The sequence below is a fragment of the Pan paniscus genome, chromosome X, assembly GCF_029289425.2.
Source record: "Pan paniscus chromosome X, NHGRI_mPanPan1-v2.0_pri, whole genome shotgun sequence".
Classification (NCBI taxonomy): Eukaryota; Metazoa; Chordata; class Mammalia; order Primates; family Hominidae; genus Pan; species Pan paniscus.
The window spans coordinates 43278551-43299247 of record NC_073272.2 but is presented as its reverse complement, the minus strand read 5'-3'; the positions used below and the strand labels follow the sequence as shown (position 1 = coordinate 43299247).

The following is a 20697-nucleotide window of genomic DNA, read 5'->3' as shown; positions in this document are numbered from 1 at the left end:
AGGATTTTAGGAATTGTATTCCAGGAAACGGAGCTGTAGACCAAATATATATTTCAAAATATCACGTCCATCTACACTCCGGCCCTTGGAGAGCTCATCTAGTTTTGATGGCTTTAAATGCTATCTGTACAACAATGACTCCTGAATCCAGGCCTCTCCCCCTAGGTATTCTTTCTTAATTCTCTATACAGTTTGGCTCCCTGACACTTGACTCATGTCACCCCTTCCTACTCTCCCTTCTTACTCCATTCTCATCATATCAGCCTCCTTGCTGTTCTTCAGACTGCAGGCACATTTCACCTCAGCACCTTTATATGACCCTTCCCTAGAATACTCTTCCCTCAGATATCATGGCTTGTTCCCTCACCATCTTCAGGTCTTTGCTTAGGTATCAGCTTCTTAGTAAGACCTTCCCTGACCACCCTATTTAAAATGTGGGGGAAGGAATACCACCAGTATTCCCTATCCCCCTTCCCCTCCCTTATTTTTCTCCATAGCATCTGTCACCCTAAGACATACCTATATGTTACTTATATGTTTATTGTCTGTCTAGGTCATAAAATATAAGCTGCATAAGTCTAGGGATTTTTGGCTCTTGGTTCACTTCTGTCTAGCACCTAGAATGTATCTGGCATGCAGTAGGTGCTCAATGAATATTAATGATTTAATCAATGAATGAATGTTCGTTGTATTATACCATGCTACTTCCTCAGATTATGCAAAACAATAAAATATTTTAAAAGTAGATTAATAATGTATCTTAAGGTGATGACATGGAATAGTATTACAGGACAATTTTGAGATTTCAGTGGATCTTGATTCTCCTTAAGAATATTACTTCTCAGCCTGGGCAACATAGGGAAATCCCGTCTCTACAAAAATAAAAATTAAAAAATTAGCCAAGCGTGGTGGTGCGCACCTGCAGTCCCAGTGACTCAGGAGCCTGAGGTGGGAGGACTGCTACTTCAAAAATATGCATTCACCTCTCTGATACTCAGTGCTAGTTATTCCTGATTTCCCCCAGAAAAGAGTAGTGAACAATTTTTAGATACTTTCTTTGTTTTGTTTTGTTTTTTATTTGTTTGTTTTGCCCTCCCAGATATATAATGAACAGTTTAGAGGTAATTCCTATTTCTCCTTTATTTTTCTCACTTTCTCCATAACGGGGATCTTTTGTTCATTCAAAGCTGGTTTAAATGCCAAATAACAATGAAAATGGCAGCCATTTTAGTCATTTTTCAAATCTCTTAGAAGATAGTTTAACATTATACCATACCTACTTACAGTGCTTTCAAAGCTTATCTTGGCTAATAGCATATTTATTTTTGGAAACCTTTGTTCCTGCCAATGATTATAGTTCTCATTCTAAGTAATTTGAGCTTAATACATAATAAATTTCTAGCACAAGAAAGACAAAAAATGTCAGTAACTTAAATGAAAAAGTTTAAGACGGCTCTTTGAGCTGAGTATCGCATGCCATGTCTAAACAACAGTTTAACTTCACTACTTATGTCATCTGAAGATGGAAAAACTCAATTAGAATGTTATCCAGCTGGTAAGAGCAGGCTTATTTGTCCATGTGTATTTATAAATCATTACTGTGGATGTAAGAGGTATTTTTTTAGAATGGTTGAAATTTAAATATGAAAAACTCCTGGATAACTTGCAAATTGAAGAAATAAAATGATACTGGTTGCAGTGGCTTGAGCCTATAGTTGTCTCAGCTACTTGAGAGGCTGAGTAAGTAATTACTGAGTAATTACTCTAAGTAATTAGAGTAAGGTGGGAGGATTACTTGAGCCCAGGAGTGAAAGGCTGCAGTGAGCTACGACCATGCCACTGTACTCCAGCCTGGGAGACAGAGCAAAACCCTGTCTCCACAAAAAGAAAAAAAAAAAACAAATAAGATGAAGAAAAACTTTGTAATGAAGGCTACCCAAAGTCATAATACCATTGCTTTGTGTCAAAAAAAAAAAAAACAAAAACCAGGCATGATACCATGCACCTATAGTCCCAGCTATATAATTTTTTAAAGTTCACAGCCACTGCAAAACATGCCAAATTGTAAAGACCATCGATGCTAGGAAGAAACTGCATCAACTAATGAGCAAAATAACCAGCTAACATCATGACAGGATCAAATTCACACATAACAATATTAACCTTAAATGTAAATGGGCTAAATGCTCCAATTAAAAAACACAGTCTGGCAAATTGGATAAAGAGTCAAGACCCATCAGTGTGCTGTATTCAGGAGACACATCTCACATGCAGAGACACACATAGGCTCAAAATAAAGGGATGGAGGAAGATCTACCAAGCAAATGGAAAACAAAAAAAAAGCAGGAGTTGCAATCCTAGTCTCTGATAAAACAGACTTTAAACCAACAAAGATCAAAAGAGACAAAGAAGGCCATTACATAATGGTAAAGGGATCAATTCAACAAGAAGAGCTAACTATCCTAAATATATATGCACCCAATACAGGAGCACCTAGATTCAAAAAGCAGGTCCTTAGAGACCTAAAAAGAGACTTAGACTCCCACACAATAATAATGGGAGACTTTAACACCCCACTGTCAATATCAGACAGATCAACGAGAGAGAAAGTTAACAAGGATATATCCAGGAATTGAACTCAGCTCTGCACCAAGCAGACCTAATAGACATCTACAGAACTCTCCACCCCAAATCAACAGAATACACATTCTTCTCAGCACCACATCGCACATTCCAAAATTGACCACATAGTTGGAAGTAAAGCACTCCTCAGCAAATGTAAAAGAACAGAAATTATAACAAACTGTCTCTCAGACCAGTGCAATCAAACTAGAACTCAGGATGAAGAAACTCACTCAAAACTGCTCAACTACATGGAAACTGAACATCCTGCTCCTGAATGACTACTGGGTACATAACAAAATGAAGGCAGAAATAAAGATGTTCTTTGAAGCCAATGAGAACAAAGACACAACATACCAGAATCTCTGGGACACATTTAAAGCAGGGTGTAGTGGGAAATTTATAGCACTAAATGCCCACAAGAGAAAGCAAGAAAGATCTAAAATTGACATCCTAACATCACAATTGAAAGAACTAGAGAAACGAGCAAACACATTCAAAAGCTAGCAGAAGGCAAGAAATAACTAAGATCAGAGCAGAACTGAAGGAGATAGAGACACAAAAAACCCTTCAAAAAAATAAATGAATCCAGGAGCTGGTTTTTTGAAAAGATCAACAAAATTGATACACCGCTAGCAAGACTAATAAGAAAAGAGAGAAGAATCAAATAGACGCAATAAAAAATGATAAAGGGGATATCACCACCAATCCCACAGAAATACAAACTACCATCAGAGAATACTATAAACACCTCTACTCAAATAAACTAGAAAATCTAGAAGAAATGGATAAATTCCTGGACACATACACCCTCCCAAGACTAAACCAGGAAGATGTTGAATCCCTGAATAGACCAATAACAGGCTCTGAAATTGAGGCAATAATTAATAGCCTACCAAACAAAAAAAGTCCAGGACCAGATGGATTCATAGCCCAATTCTACCAGAGGTACAAGGAGGAGCTGGTACCATTCCTTCTGAAACTATTCCAATCAATAGAAAAAGAGGGAATCCTCCCTAACTCATTTTATGAGGTCAGCATCATCCTGATACCAAAGCCTGGCAGAGACACAACAACAAAAAAAGAGAATTTTAGACCAATATCTATCGGGGGACTTGCCCCGATAATCGCGTAGGTTCTTTTTTATTTTTCTTAAGCGTCGGCCAGCATGATAAATAAAGGGACAGAGTACAAAAGAGAGAAATTTTAAAGCTGGGCATCCAGGGGAGACATCACACGTTGGTAGGATCTGTGATGCCTTTCAAGCCACAAAAACTAGCAAGTTTTTATTAGGGATTTTCAAAAGGGGAGGGAGTATGCGAATAGGTGTGGGTGACAGACATCAAGTACTTAACAGGGTAATAGAATATTACAAGGCAAGTGGAGGCAGGGCAAGATCACAGGACCACAGGACTGAGGCGAATTTAAAATTGCTAATGAAGTTTCAGGCACTATTGTCATTGATAACATCTTATCAGGAGACAGGGTTTTGAGATCAACTGGTCTGACTAAAATTTATTAGGCGGGAATTTCCTCTTCCTAATAAGCCTGGGAGTGCTATGGGAGACTGGAGTCTATCTTACCTCTGCAATCTTGACCATAAGAGACAGGTACGCCTCGGGGTGGGGGGGGCCAGATCAAAGACTTACTCCTAGATGCGCATTCTCTTTCTCAGGGACGTTCCATGCTGAGAAAAAGAATTCAGCGATATTTCTCCCATTTGCTTTTGAAAGAAGAGAAATATGGCTCTGTTCTGCCTGGTTCACCAGCAGTCAGAGTTTAAGGTTATCTCTCGTATTACTTGAACAATTGCTGTTATCCTGTTCTTTTTTCAAGGTGCCTACATTTCATATTGCTCAAACACACATGCTGTACAATTTGTGCAGTTAATGCAATTATTACAGGGTCCTAAGGCGACATAGCCTTAGGCTGACAGGATTAAGAGATTAGAGACAGGCATAGGAAATCACAAGGGTATTGATTGGGGAAGTGATAAGTGTCTATGAAATCTTTACAATTTATGTTTAGAGATTGCAGTAAAGACAGGCATAAGAAATTACAAAAGTATTAATTTGGGGAACTAATAAATGTCTATAAACTCTTCACAATCCACGTTTTTCTGCCATGGTTTCAGCTGGTCCTTCTGTTTGGGGTCTCTGACTTCCTGCAACATCTCTCCCTTTCTTTTTATATAAATGTGCCATGGCGATGAAGGCTTGTTCGTTCTCTCGATTTTGACGCAGGATTCTTTGACTGGTCCGGCACACTAAAAATAAACCGATTAAACAGAGAAACATAATTCTAAAATTTACTACAGTGGAGCCCCCAGTAGGCTTAATCTAAGTTGTGGGGTTTAATCTATAAAGATTTTCTGCCACCTGATCTAACGCCTCAGCTCCAGGCAGAATGGATAAGTGAGCTTGAGAGGCTTCAAAAATTTGTTTCTTTAATTATGTCTAATGATAAATTATCTTCTTTACCTAGAAGGTGTCCTTTGACTTTTTCCTATGAATTATCAGTCTCGTTATAGGAATACGGGGTGATGCAGAAATCCGAAGTATTCTAATCGCACTGCATTTGCAATGCGATGTTCGAGACTCACTACTTGATCTCTAAGCCAAATAACAGACTGTCTTAAATCGTTAATTTGATTTGCCAATTTTTGATCTATGCCTTGTTGAGAATTCCACATTTGGGTGGAATTGGCTTGCCAATCATTAACAAAATGAGCCCTTTGAATAGATTGGTGTAATGCCATTCTAGCAGTGGTGGCCATTGCAGTGACAGTAATTAGGCCTATGATAACAGCAATTAAAGTGAAAACAAATCTCTTAGATCTTTTTTTAGAATTCGCTGTAGCACTTCATTAATTAAATGTATTGAGGGGGAGGATACCTAAGGTCTAGGTAAAGTTACCGGAACCTAGATTCCTTCTTGAGCTCGAACCAACATTACACTTTTCCTGGAGTCAAAATGGGAGTTAATACAAGTGTATAGATGACAATTGATGCATCGGACAGTTTGATTATTCGTCTAAATTTTGATATTTCCTACTAACAGTGTGTAAGGAGGCTTAACACAACTCTGTATGGGAATAGTCAGGTTGGAGGTAAGTAAAGCAGAATGTCTGGGTCTACGTTGATACTGAGAGAGTGGGACGGTAATGGGAACAACAGTCGAAATAGTTTTCTTTTCCTATACTCGCAGTCCAGACATGGCAATAGCCAATTTTTAAAGTTCTGGGTGTTCTGGGCTCAGAATGGGGAGTATCATACGAGGCCTGGCGGGGGGTAATGCCTTTATCTTCCTATTTTAAGAGAAAGAATGAGCTGATCCTCGTATGCACAGTAGAATGGTGATTCTCATTCTCCTGATAAGAAGTAAAATAAGTAGCCTCCAGGCATTCCTTTCCACCAGAGGAGCAATTGTTTTTTAAATAGCCTTTTGGTGCCTAGTCTATTACTAGACCATATGAGTCATTTTTTAGTATTACTGCATGTGAGTTAACACAATCTTCCTAAATTAAAGTTTTAGATGGGCCCTCAAAATTTTTAGGGCATGGTTTTCCTGCAGGTTTATATTGAAAGTATGGGGTATCTCCTATTACTCCTCCTTTCATTTGTTTTAAAGGAGAAAGGGAGAGACCGGAGACTAAATGTCCTGTTTTATCTGTAGCTGATGTTTCCGGAAGATAAGCAGCCTAGACTTGAGTTCGTAGATGGATGCAACTAGGTGCATGTCCGAGGCGCAGAGAGGGGTATTTATAACCTATGGTAACATTAAATGCAGTGCCTTCTTCTCCTGGTTGAGCAGGGCAACGGTCATCTGTGGCTCTAGGCATCCACACACTATCGTTAGTGTAGATTTCTGCAGGAGCATCTGTCTAGGTGAGAGGTCGAATAAGTGGAGGAAAAGGCACATAAGCCTAATAAGAATAATTATGTGTAGCAGGTAAATCAGTGTGAGAGGAAACTGGTGAGACAGAAAGTATAACGAGGAGAATCATTAAATAAAACCTAGTGTAAGCGAGATTGAGTGCTGAAGGAGGAAGAGAAGAACAGAGGGATGTTATTTTCAGGCTAATAGAAATGGTGAGATTTTTAGGTTTGTAAGGAGAAAAAGAAAAGTAATCAGGAGAAGTGGGATTAGTTAGATGGGTCTCCATTGCCTTCAGGGAGGATTGATTTACACCTATTGTGATTTGATGTGCCTGTTTCTGAGGAATCGGCACAGATCTCATCACATCTGAAGGCAGTCTCTGACACAGACGTCTTTTCTCTGTGGTTTTGATTGTCAGTATTCACCTGAAGCTTGAGTCTTCTGGTGGGTACTTAGACAGGGGATTGATGATCTCCTGGTGAAACACAAGCATATCCTCTTCCTCACATTATAATTGTGCCAGGTTCCTAGGTATTGGTTTGGGAGTTTTTCCATAACACTGGCGTGCCTTCGTTTAAGGAAAATTTTTTGCCTGTATAATGGCATTCGGCTGCAGTTAGAGTATTATCTTTAGGAATATTTAAAAAATTTAAAGTAAACAATGCCAAATGTAATTGGGAGTGGGGAGTTGTTAAATCATGTTTTGGTTGTTCAGACTGTTCGGACAATTGGGTTTTTAAAGTGCGATTGTAAGGGATTCTAGTAGTAGAATCTGTGATGCCTTTCAAGCCACAAAAACTAGCAAGTTTTTATTAAGGATTTTCAAAAGAGGAAGGAGTGTGCAAATAGGTGTAGGTGACAGACATCAAGTACTTAACAGGGTAATAGAATATTACAAGGCAAGTGGAGGCAAGGCCAGATCACAGGACCACAGGACTGAGGTGAATTTTAAATTGCTAATGAAGTTTCAGGCACTATTGTCATTGATAACATCTTATCAGGAGACAGGGTTTTGAGATCAACTGGTCTGACTAAAATTTATTAGGCAAGAATTTCCTCTTCCTAATAAGCCTAAGAGCGCTATAGGAGACTAGAGTCTATCTTACCTCTGCAATCTTGACCATAAGAGACAAGTACGCCTCAAGGGGGCCAGTTCAAAGACTTACTCCTAGGTGCGCATTCTCTTTCTCAAGGACGTTCCATGCTGAGAAAAAGAATTCAGCAATATTTCTCCCATTTGCTTTTGAAAGATGAGAAATATGGCTCTGTTCTGCCTGGCTCACCAGCAGTCAGAGTTTAAGGTTATCTCTCGTATTCCTTGAACAATTTCTGTTATCCTGTTCTTTTTTTGAGGTGCCTACATTTCATATTGCTCAAACACACATGCTGTACAATTTGTGCAGTTAATGCAATTATTACAAGGTCCTAAGGCAACATACATCTTTCTTGGCTGACAGGATTAAGAGATTAAAGTAAAGACAGGCATGGGAAATCACAAAGGTATTGATTAAAGAAGTGATAAGTGTCTATGAAATCTTTACAATTTATGTTTAAAGATTGCAGTAAAGACAGGCATAAGAAATTACAAAAGTATTAATTTGAGGAACTAATAAATGTCTATAAAATCTTCACAATCCACGTTCTTCTGCCATGGTTTCAGCCAGTCCTTCTGTTTAAGGTCTCTGACTTCCTGCAACAAATATCCCTGATGAACATCAATGCAAAAATCCTCAATAAAATACTGGCAAACCGAATCCAGCAGCACATCAAAAAGCTTATCCACCACGATCAAGTCAGCTTCATCCCTGGGATGCAAGGCTGGTTCAACATATGCAAATCAATAAACATAATCCATCATATAAACAGAACCAACGACAAAAACCACATGATTACCTCAATAGATGCAGAAAAGGCCTTTGACAAAATTCAACAGCCTTTCATGCTAAAAACTCTCAATAAACTAGGTATTGATGGAACTTATCTCAAAATAATAAGAGCTATTTATGACAAACCCACAGCCAATATCATACTGAATGGGCAAAAACTGGAAGCATTCCCTTTGAAAACTGGCACAAGACAGGGATGCCCTCTCTCACCACTCCTATTCAACATAGTGTTGGAAGTTCTGGCCAGGGCAATCAGGCAAGAGAAAGAAATAAAAGGTATTCAATTAGGAAAAGAGGAAGTCAAATTGTCCCTGTTTGCAGATGACATGATTGTATATTTAGAAAACCCCATCATCTCAGCCCAAAATCTCCTTAAGCTGATAAGCAACTTCAGCAAAGTCTCAGGATACAAAATCAATGTGCAAAAATCACAACCATTCCTATACACCAATAACAGACAAATAGAGAGCCAAATCATGAGTGAACTCCCATTCACAATTGCTTCAAAGAGAATAAAATACCTAGGAATCCAACTTACAAAGGATGTGAAGGACCTCTTCAAGGAGAACTACAAACCACTGCTCAACGAAATAAATGAGGACACAAACAAATGGAAGAATATTCCATGCTTATGGATAGGAAGAATCAATATCGTGAAAATGGCCATACTGCCCAAGGTAATTTATAGATTCAATGCCATCCCCATCAAGCTACCAATGACTTTCTTCACAGAATTGGAAAAACTACTTTAAAGTTCACATGGAACCAAAAAAGAGCCCGCATTGCCAAGACAATCCTAAGCGAAAAGAACAAAGCTGGAGGCATCACACTACCTGACTTCAAACTATACTACAAGGCTACAGTAACCAAAACAGCATGGTACTGGTACCAAAACAGAGATATAGACCAATGGAACAGAACAGAGCCCTCAGAAATAATACCACACATCTACAACCATCTGATCTTTGACAAACCTGAGAAAAACAAGCAATGGGGAAAGGATTCCCTATTTAATAAATGGTGCTGGGAAAACTGGCTAGCCATATGTAGAAAGCTGAAACTGGATCCCTTCCTTACACCTTATACAAAAATTAATTCAAGATGGATTAAAGACTTAAATGTTAGACCTAAAACCATAAAAACCCTAGAAGAAAGCCTAGACAGTACCATTCAGGACATAGGCATGGGCAAGGACTTCATGACTAAAACACCAAAAGTAATGGCAACAAAATCCAAAATTGACAAATGGGATCTAATTAAGCTAAAGAGCTTCTGCACAGCAAAATAAGCTACTGTCAGAGTGAACAGGCAACCTACAGAATGGGAGAAAATTTTTACAATCTACCCATCTGACAAAGGGCTAATATCCAGAATCTACAAAGAACTTAAACAAATTTACAAGAAAAAAATCAAACAACCCCATCAAAAAGTGGGTGAAGGATATGAACAGACACTTCTCAAAAGAAGACATTTATGCAGCCAACAGACACCTGAAAAAATGCTCATCATCACTGGCCATCAGAGAAATGCAAATCAAAACCACAATGAGATACCATCTCACACCAGTTAGAATGGCAATCATTAAAATGTCAGGAAACAACAGGTGCTGGAGAGGATGTGGAGAAATAGGAAAACTTTTACACTGTTGGTGGGACTGTAAACTAGTTCAACCATTGTGGAAGACAGTATGGCAATTCCTCAAGGATCTAGAACCAGAAATACCATTTGACCCAGCCGTCCCATTACTGGGTATATAACCAAAGGATTATAAATCATGCTGTTATAAAGACACATGCACACGTATGTTTATTACAGCACTATTCACAATAGCAAAGACTTGGAACCAACCCAAATGTCCATCATTGATAGACTGGATTAAGAAAATGTGGCGCATATACACCATGGAATACTATGCAACCTTAAAAAAGGATGAGTTCATGTCCTTTGCAGGGACATGGATGAAGCTGGAAACCATCATTCTCAGCAAACTATCGCAAGGACAGAAAACCAAACACCACATGTTCTGACTCATAGGTGGGAATTGAACAATGAGAACACTTGGACACAGGGTGGGGAACATCACACACTGGGGCCTGTCGTCGGGTCGGGGGAGGGGAGAGGGATAGCATTAGGAGATATACCTAATGTAAATGACGAGTTAATGGGTGCAGCACATCAACATGGCACATGTATACATAAGTAACAAACCTGCACGTTGTGCACATGTACCCTAGAACTTAACGTATAATAAAAAAAAGTATAACATGAAAAAAATAAATAAAAGTAAAGTTTTTTAATTAAAAAAAAGATAGGAATTATTTCTTTGATAAAACCACCAAAAAAAAGTTCTATTCACTTATTTCACATCAAAAAAGAATTTGAGTGTTAGACCAAGTAATATGTTAATGTCTTATGACTGTTAAATGCTACCTATTTAACACCTTTATCTCTCTGAATTAATGATACTTGGTGTGAATATTTATTCCAACAAAAGTAGGCCATCTAAGATTATATTTTCCTCACAGATGGTTGAGCTCTTCTCACACCCTCTATAGCCTTAATATATAGACTGTAAAGTATACTGTCATTTAAAAAAAAGTGAAAAGGATATTTATATCAGGCTAATCAATTTGAATTTTGGGTAATGAACACACCAATTACACGTGTTTTCCAAATCTCATGTGCACAAGGGACTATGAATCATGTACTTCATTAAAGTGCAAGGCACATTACTATTGAATTTTTTCTGAATTCATATTACATTATTATTATTAGTGTCAGGAGATACTATTTAATTCAGAAAAAACAGCCTGGACAACATGGTGAAACTCCGTCTCTACTAAAAATACAAAAATTAGCCGGGCATGATAGCGCATGCCTGTAATCCCAGCTACTTGGGAGGCTGAGGCACGAGAATAGCTTGAACTGAGAATGTGGAGGTTGCAGTGAGCCAAGATCATGCTACTGCACTCCAGCCTGGGCAACAAGAGTGAGTCTCTGTCTCAAAAAAAAAAAAAAAAAGACAAGAGATACCTTAACAGACTTTTTTTTTAATCTTGTAATTTTACTAGCTTAGAAAATAATTGATATCATAATTGAAGCATAATTTTATTTAAAAAAATACATTTTGACTCTGTCCTCACCTCTCTTTCCACATCACCTTAGTGAATGGTGAGCAGAAAAGGTGTTTGCTAAAAATAGAGTTCACAGTCAGATATGTAGTAAACTTAAACATATTTGCAATATGTAAAGAATTCTCAAAACTCAATAATAAGAAAACATACAAACAACAACCCAATTCAAAATGAGAAAAGATTTGAACAGATACTTCAACAAAGAAGATAATATAGATGGCAGATAAGCACAGGAAAAGATGTTCATCATTAGTCATTAGGGAAATGCAAACTAATACCACAATGAGATACCTGTAAACATGTATTACAGTGGCTAAAATCAAAAAGACTGACCATACCAAGTGTTGACAAAGATATAGAACAATGGAGGCCAGGTGCGGTGGCTCACACCTGTAATCCCAGCACTTTGAGAGGCCAAGACAGGCAGATCACAAGGTCAGGAGATCGAGACCAGCCTGGCCAATATGGTGAAACCCCATCTCTACTAAATATATAAAAATTAGCCAGGCGTGGTGGCAGGCGCCTGTAGTCCCAGCTACTCAGGAGGCTGAGGCAGAAGAATCGCTTGAACCCAGGAGGCAGAAGTTGCGGTGAGCCGAGATCATGCCACTGCACTCCAGCCTAGGCAACAGAGCAAGACTCCATCTCAAAAAAAAAAAAAGAACAATGGAAACTCATACACTGTTAGTAGGAACGTAAAATGGTATAACCACTTTGGAAAACAGTTTGGCAGTTTCTTAAAAGTTAAACATACTCCTATCATATAGCCCAGGCATTCTACTCCTTAGTATTTACCTAAGAAAAATGAAACACGTCTTCATACAAAGACATTAATATTCATAGCAACTTTATGTGTAATAGCCAAAAAATGGAAACAACTCAGGGTCCATCAGCAGGTGAAAGGATAAATTATGATACATGCATACAATGGAATACCACTCAGTGTTAAAAAGGAATGAACTATTGATACATGCAACAACATGGATAGATTCAAAATCATTATGCTATATGAAAGAAGCTGGACAATAATGAGCACATACTATATGATTCAATTTATATAAAAGTCTAGAAAATGCAAACTAAGTGACAGAAAGTAGATCAGTGGCTGACTGGGGATGGGGATGGGGGCTACAAAAGGGCATGAAGATACTTTTGAGCATGATGGATGTGTTCATTATCTTGATCATGGTAATGGTTTTATGGTTGTAAATATATGTCAAAACTTATCAAATTGTACATTTTAAACGTGCAGCTTATTGTATGTAATTATACCTCAGTAAAGCTTTTTGGAGAAAACAAAAAAATATATATTCAGAGTCTATCTCTCTTTCACCCTTTTTATTATTTCCAACTGGTTGCATCCACCATCATCTTTCACCTGGATTACTGTAAAAGCCTCCTAACTAGTCTTCCCGCTTTTTTTTTTTTTAAACCCTCATCTCCTTCCAGTCTATTCTCGGCAAAACCACTAATGTTTATTTACAGTTGAGGGTTGAAGGCTGGGCGTGGTGGCTCGCGCCTGTAATCCAAGCACTTTGGGAGGCCAAGGCAGGCAGATCACGAGGGCAAGAGATCAAGACCATCCTGCCCAACATGGTGAAACCCCGTCTCTACTAAAAATACAAAAATTAGCTGGGCATGGTGGTGCACGCCTGTAGTCCCAGCTACTCGGGAGGCTGAGGCAGGAGATTTGCTTGAACCTGAGAGGCAGAGGTTGCAGTGAGCCGAGATTGCGCCACTGCATTCCAGCCTGGCGACAGAGTGAGACTCCATCTCAAAAAAAAAAAAAAAAAGTTGAGGGTTGAAAATGTACCTATTAGTTCTGTAATTGCTCTGGCTTGGATATCTTGTACTGTGTTGAATAAAAGTGAGGGAAAACAAGAAAAATTACCTATTGAATACAGTGTTCACTATTTGAATGATGGGCACACTAGAAGCCAAACCTCACTGTTATGCAATATAACCATATAGTAAACCTGCATATGTAACCCCAGAATCTATAAAAATAAAGTCAGATCATGTCACTCTAGCTCAAGACCCTCCACTGGCTTCCTCTCCTACTCAGAATAAAAGCCAAAGGCCCGCATGGCCTACCCCAGCCTTGTCATCTCTCTGATCTGACCCACTATTCTCCTTGACCCCTTCACATCACTTCACACACATTGGTCTCCTGGCTACTTCTTGAAAATTCCAAACATACTCCCTCCATTGGGCCTTTGCATTGGTTATTTTCTCTGCCTAGACCACTCCCTCACCTCTTCTAAATGTCACTTTCTCCATTGGGCCTACTCTGACCACCCAATTTGCTTTTGTTTTTGTTTTTGTTTTTTAGAAATGGGGTCATGCTCTGTTGCCCAGGCTGGAGTGCAGTTGCAGTCATGGCTCACTGCAGCCCCGACCTCATGGGTTGAAGCAATCCTCAGCCTCCCAAGTAGCTGGGATTACAGGTGCATGCCACCACGCCTGGCTAATTTTTTAATTTTTTCATAGAGACAGGTTCTTGCTAGATCTTGAACTCCTAGCCTCAAGTGATCCTCCCATCTCAGCCTCCCAAAGTGCTGGGATTACAGGTATGAGCCACCACACCCAGCCAACCACCCTATTTTAAATATCAAGGTACCCAATCCCTCTTACCTGCTTTACTTTTTTGCCTTATTCCATAGTACTTTTGACATACTCTACAATTTACCTTTTTTGTGTTTTCTCATCTTCTTGCACTAGAATATGATCTACATGAGGGCTGGAATCTTTGTTGGTTTTCCTCATGTATGCCAAATGCATAGGACAATGCCTGGCATAATCAGCTCTTGAAATATTTATGAAATTAATGAGTGCTTATAGCATATGAATCCTCAAGATACATTGGCAAATTAGAGTAGGACCAAAGTGGGGAGAAGAGTAAGAAGAGGTTTAAAATACACATGAGGGACCAGGCACAGTGGCTCACACCTGTAATCCCAGCACTTTGGGAGGCCAAGGTGGGAGGACCCCGTGTGAGTCCAGGAGTTCAAGACCAGCCTGGGCAACATGGCAAAACCCCATCTCTACAAAAAATACAAAACTTAGCCAGGCATGGTGGCACTTGCCTGTAGTCCCAGCTACTCAGGAGGCTGAGGTGGGAGGATTGCCTGAGCCAGGGAGGTCGAGGCTGTGGTGAGCCAGGATCTCACCACTGCACTCCAGCCTGGGCGACAGAATGAGACCCTGTCTCTAAAAATATATAAATAAATAATGGGGGATTCATTTATTTTTGAGACAGGGTCTTACGCTGTCACCTAAGCTGCAGTACAATGGTGAGATCCTAGCTCACCACAGCCTCAACCTCCCAGGCTCCAACAATCTTCCTGCCTCAGCCTCCCAAAGTGCTGGGATTACAGGTGTGAGCCACCACACCTGGCTTGCAGTGAGCTATGATCAGCCCACTACACTCTAACCTGGGCAACAGAGGAAGACCCTGTCTCAAAAAAAAAAAAAAAAAAAAAAAAAGCATGTCCTAATTAGAAGAGTCTGTAATTGTTATAGTGCATGACAATGTAGAATGCTGAATCAGTTGTGGAATTGGTTTTTCAAATGCTTGTTTTACCTGGCAAATCATGTCAAAGGTAACCTGAGGCCAGGCAGAGTGGCTTACACCTGTAAATCCCAGCACTCTGGGAGGCCGAGGCGGAAGGATCGCTTGAGCTCAGGAGTTTGAGACCAACCTGGGCAACATAGCAATACTCCTTCTCTATTAAAAAAAATAAAATTAGCCAGGCTGGTGCACTTATATCCCAGCTACTCAGGAGGCTGAGGTGGGAGGATCACTTTGAGCCCAGGGGTTTCAGGCTGCAGTGAGGTATGATTGTGCCACTGCACGCCAACCTGGGCGACAGAGTGAAACCCTGTCTCAAAAAAAAAAAAGTAACAATGCCTTTATAATAATTACGATTTGTTATTTTAGCCACATAGCCATATATATGAAATTTACGTGACCTATTATTTCAGCCCTTTATTGCTGAAAATGAAATATTATTTTATTACTATCAGTTTAACCTTAATATCCCTCATTTCAGATTGCTTACCAGTATCATGGAATAAAATCTCCAATCTAAAATTCAATCTGAGTTTTATATTTAAGAATTTTAGCTTTATTATTTGTTTTAGATTAAGCTTCTGCACTTTTTTAAACGGTTATATATGTTCATTATCTTTCATCTTACATAGGAGCGAGATCGTTACGCCTACAAGATTCATCTTCCAGAAACAGTAGAGCAGCTGAGGAAATTCAATGCAAGGAGGAAACTAAAGGTAAATTAAACAAATCAGCAAAAAAGCCAAACAGATATAGTTAATGATCATGTTTTTATTCTATTTTGGTGCCCATAAATATGTACTAATGCTGGCCATTGTTTTTGTTGTAGCTAAATTCTCATTTCCAAAAATTACCACCACTTCAATAAGATTTTGGCTTTTTAAATTATTTAAGGTAGTATATCAGTATGAGTCTGAACAATAAATTATAATAGAAGATTAGTTGTATTTTAGATTTGTCTTAAATTTATAGCAGAGATATATTATTATCCATTATTATTGAATATGAATCTAGACCATGTTTTTTCAAACTTAAATATTTTGACAAATGTATGTTTAGTTCAATGGAAATAACTTTGAATTAGAATTGGAATTAGGGGCCGGGTGTGGTGGCTTATGCCTGTAATCCCAGCACTTTGGGAGGCCGAGGCGGGTGGATTGCCTGAGGTCAGGAGTTCAAGACCAGCCTGGCTAACATGGTGAAACCCCGTCTCTACTAAAAATACAAAAATTAGCTGGGCCTGGTGGCAGGCGCCTATAATCCCAGCTACTCGGGAGGCTGAGGCAGGAGAATCGCTTGAACTTGGGAGGTGGAGGTTGCAGTGAGCCGAGATCACACCATTGCACTCCAGCTTAGGCAACAAGAGCAAGACTTCATCTCAAAAAAAAAAAAAAAGAATTGGAACTAGGATTGAACAACTATCAGAAAGCAGTAAATAAAATCTTACACTACCTTGATCTACTAGAAAATATTTTCAGCTCAGATCACTTTTCTCACCTTCTTTATTCTTCCTAGGTGTCTTTCTCCCTCTTACTACTCTCCCTATCCTCCACCTCACCAAAAAAAAAAAAAAAAAGAAGAAGAAAAGAAAACTGGTAATCACCCCATATGGGGAGTCCATTTGACTTTAAAAGGTTCTGAAAAAGACCAGACATAAAGTAATGGGATCTTTTCAGCACTGAGAGAAAATGCTGAGAGAGCATCCCCCACCCAACCCTCCAGAGTAACAAAGGGAAATTGATTATCTTAACTTCTTAGAATTAATTTATGTTTGACTTACTTTTGATACTGAAAAATGTTAACTGTTCTCTAAGTGGTTGATTAGATAGTAGTCTTCCTTAGTCACATGACTCCTGCCAACTATAAAACTTTTCTTCTTAAGTATTTTCAGATATGCCATAAATTCTAATAATACCATTTTATTTTTCAACCCCTGAAATTAGTGAATTATTATGTATAACTCTAGACTTATAAAAACATTTATATGAATTTTGAGGAAACTATTAGGCTACAATATTATCCTATAGACCTGAAACTTTTAACATGGTACCCACTGGCCACAAGCAGCTATTTAAATTTAAATTAATTAAAATTAAATAAAATTAAAAGGTCAGTTTCCCAGTCACACTAGCACATTTCAAGTGCTCAGTAACCACAGTTGGCTAGTGGCTACTATATTAGACAGCACAGATGTAGCTTGGGACATTTCCATCATTACAGAAGGATCTATTCAACCATGCTACTATAGAACAAGGGAAATATTAACATATCATTGTTGGTGTTGATTATTCCCATTTTAGCCTTTCTTCTCACTGATTTTGCAGTCAAGGGTTCAAAGTGACTCTTCTCTATTTGCTTTAAAAATCCTTGGCCAAAATAATTATTAATGATAAGCCATTATTGAGATGGTAGCCAAAGAAGTTTCCCAAAACTTTTATTCTTTTTGCCTTGATATCCACCTAAACCTGTGTAGCCTACAAATAAAAAACTCTTTTATTATCCAAAGTGAAATTTGGTCAACTGTTTTTGAAGTTAGTTTCCTCCCCAAAGAAACTATTATTACACTTTTTTGTCAACTCTTCTATAAGTCATTGTAAACCTAATTGCTTTGGCCTCATGTGACATTACACTGTATGGGGTTGAACCTTTCATTGCCCAAATACAAACATTTCACCAGAGAGCTTGGGCTTGCCCCATCACAAGAAACACATGCTGTACTTCTCCCGGGGCCACAGAATCAGACTTGGGCCTAAAATAGCCAAAGTGGTGACTAAGATTCATTTGGACAGGGCCAAGCTGTCAAAACAGAGAGGGGTCATGTGGATTTACCACATCCCCTTGCAGGGCTATTTAAAGTTTTAAGACCCACCAAACAACCTAGAACTAGGAACATCAGCAGGGTCATTAGTGAATGTGTTTGGCTTCTGATAAGGCTGTATTCTTTTGAGTAGTTCAGCCACCTTGTTAAAACATGTCACACCTACCATCCTCAAGGAACTAATTCCCATTCTGCCTCTTCAGTGGACTTCTAGAACAGAGATTGCAACTTCCTTGGCTTTCAGAGCCCACCATACACTTTATTTTCACACAACTAGGTGCTCATCCTACCCAGACACTATTCTTAACCTCCTCAGTGGTGGGTGACAGTTTAATTTGTAATGACTCCCTTGGAAGTGATTAAAAGGGAGTTCACAGAAAGCGGTAGAAAATTACTTTTGTGGCCAGGCACAGTGTTTCACACCTGTAATCCTAGTACATTTGGAGGCCAAGGCGGGCAAATCGCTTGAGCTCAGGAGTTCAAGACCAGCCTGGGCAACATGGTGAAACCCCGTCTCTACAAAATATACAAAAATTAATCAAGTGTGGTGGCTGTGCATGCCTGTAATCCCAGCTATTGGGGGCCTGAGGCAAGAGGATCACTTGAGCCTGGGAGGCGGAGGTTGCAGTGAGCCAAGATCACGCCACTGCACTCCAGCCTGGGTGACAAAGTGAGACTTTGTCTCAAAAAAAAAGAAAAAAGAAAGAAAGAAAATTACTTTGGTAACTTAGTCATGATGGAATGATGGAAAATGTATTTTCCCCATTTTGGTTACCACATGTTTCATGTGTCGAGTTTTTTCCTCCTAATTCATACTAAGCTCTGGAATTGTAATACTTCAGTAAAAAAAAAAAAAAAAAAAAAGAATCCTCTAGATAACAATACTTTCTTTAATAAACTACATCGTTCTGAGCACAGAACTGAATATGAGGATATTTTCTCAAACTGAATATTAGGATACATGAGACAGACTGCATGATCTCCAGGCTGTGTGGAAAATCTGTGCTCTGTGGTCTGGGGCTTTTGAGGGGGCACACCTGTACTCTAACCCTGGCTGTCATCTACTGAAGGAGGTACTGAGGAAAGTGGTAACTGTTGTTATCTGAGGATATCTATCCAGAGAAGAGACTCAGGAGGGAATGTATTCTGAAGTCATCCCTATTGCTTCTTCAATTATTTCTACCCCTAGAAAGCAAATTCCCCACAGTAAAGTGTGTTGAAGAAATTCTATACAAATAGAAGCAATATTCTATGTTTGGGTAAGTTTATTGCAGTCCATTTAAGAAATGGTGAGTCGAGTCCACGTGATTCAGTTAAGAGGATAAAATCATTTATTTCCTATATATACAGAAAGCAAGGATTTCTAATAACTTCCTACAGTTTTTCTTTATTATTATTATTATTTTTTTTTTTTTTTGAGAGAGTCTTACTCCATCACCCAGGCTAGAGTGCAGTGGCGCAATCTCGGCTCACTGCAGCCTCCGCCTCCCAGGTTCAAGTGATTCTCCTGCCTCAGCCTCCCAAGTAGCTGGGACTACAGGCACCACCACATCCAGCTAATTTTTGTATTTTTAGTAGAGACGGGATTTCACCATGTTGGCCAGGCTGGCTTTGTACTCCTGACCTCAAGTGATCCGCCCGCCTCGGCCTCCCAAAGTGCTGGGATTACAGGCATAAGCCACCGCGCCCAGCCTTTATTAATTTTGCAAATTGCAAAAGTATTCTCTGACTTACTGATTGGTCACTTGTGTTCCTGAACTGTGCATAACTACGAAAGGTTTGTTTAGGAGTGCCATTTTCTAATACTGTATAAAGCTGTACTATCCAGTACAGTAGTAAATAGCCATATGTAACTGTTTACATTTCAATTTTAATAAATTAATATTAAATAAAATGTAAAATTTGGTTGCTCTGTTGCGCTAGCACCTTTCAAATGCTCAATACCACGTGTGACTGATGGCTACTGTATTAGACAGCACAGGTTTAGAAAATTTCCTTCATCACAGATAGTTCTATTGTATGGTATTGCTATAGAGTCTTGGTACCTGCAGAGTAATGCTTATACCTAAGCAGCACTTTTTGATAGGTCAACCAGGAAGCTATAATAGATATTTTTTGGCAATTTTCTGTTAGTTCAACAAAAACTAACTTAAAGATTTATCAAAGACGTTTGTACCTTAATGAAACCCAGCATTTACATACAGTCCTCTCTGTAGTAAGGGTTTGTACAAAGGCAGTAAATTGAGATAGCAGTCGTTGTGGGCTTCAGCTAATCAGAGCATTAAATCTGGTATCCAAAAGGTAACCTTTGAGCCTGAGCAACATAAGGAGACCCCGGCTCTACAAAAATAAGAAATTTGCCGGGTGTGGTTGCACACGCCTGTGGTCCCAGCTACTTGGAAGGCTGAGGTGGGAGGATCACTTGAGCCTGGGAGGTCAAGGCTGCAGTGAGCTGTGATCACACCACTGCACTCCAGCCTGAGTGACAGAGTAAGACTCTGTCTCAAAAATAAGCGGGGTGGGGACCTTAATTCTAAAAACTGAAAACTTATTCTGGTATGAGCAGTTCCGCAAATATTCTGGTATGAAAAGTTCCACAAATAATAAGTGAAGTGATTTTGATCTTACATATTGATTTTACAAATCAATTAATTTGTGATTTTTTTTAAGAAATACATATATAGGCCAGGCGCGGTGGCTCACGCCTATAATCCCAGCACTTTGAGAGGCTGAGGCAGGCGGATCACCTAAAGTCAGGAGTTCGAGACCAGCCTGACCAACATGGAG

General features: G+C 39.1%; 1 protein-coding gene across 20 annotated transcripts in view; it reads left to right on the top strand.

The window, feature by feature from the left end:
- The window catches only part of CASK (calcium/calmodulin dependent serine protein kinase), a 407307-nt gene that overhangs the window by 274224 nt on the left and 112386 nt on the right, over nucleotides 1-20697 (top strand). For all 20 annotated transcript variants that reach the window (XM_034949880.4, XM_063601767.1, XM_034949879.4 and 17 more), the window contains exon 9: nucleotides 15725-15808. In XM_034949880.4, the coding sequence (XP_034805771.1) occupies nucleotides 15725-15808 (84 nt within the window). The remainder of the gene's footprint in view (nucleotides 1-15724; nucleotides 15809-20697) is intronic.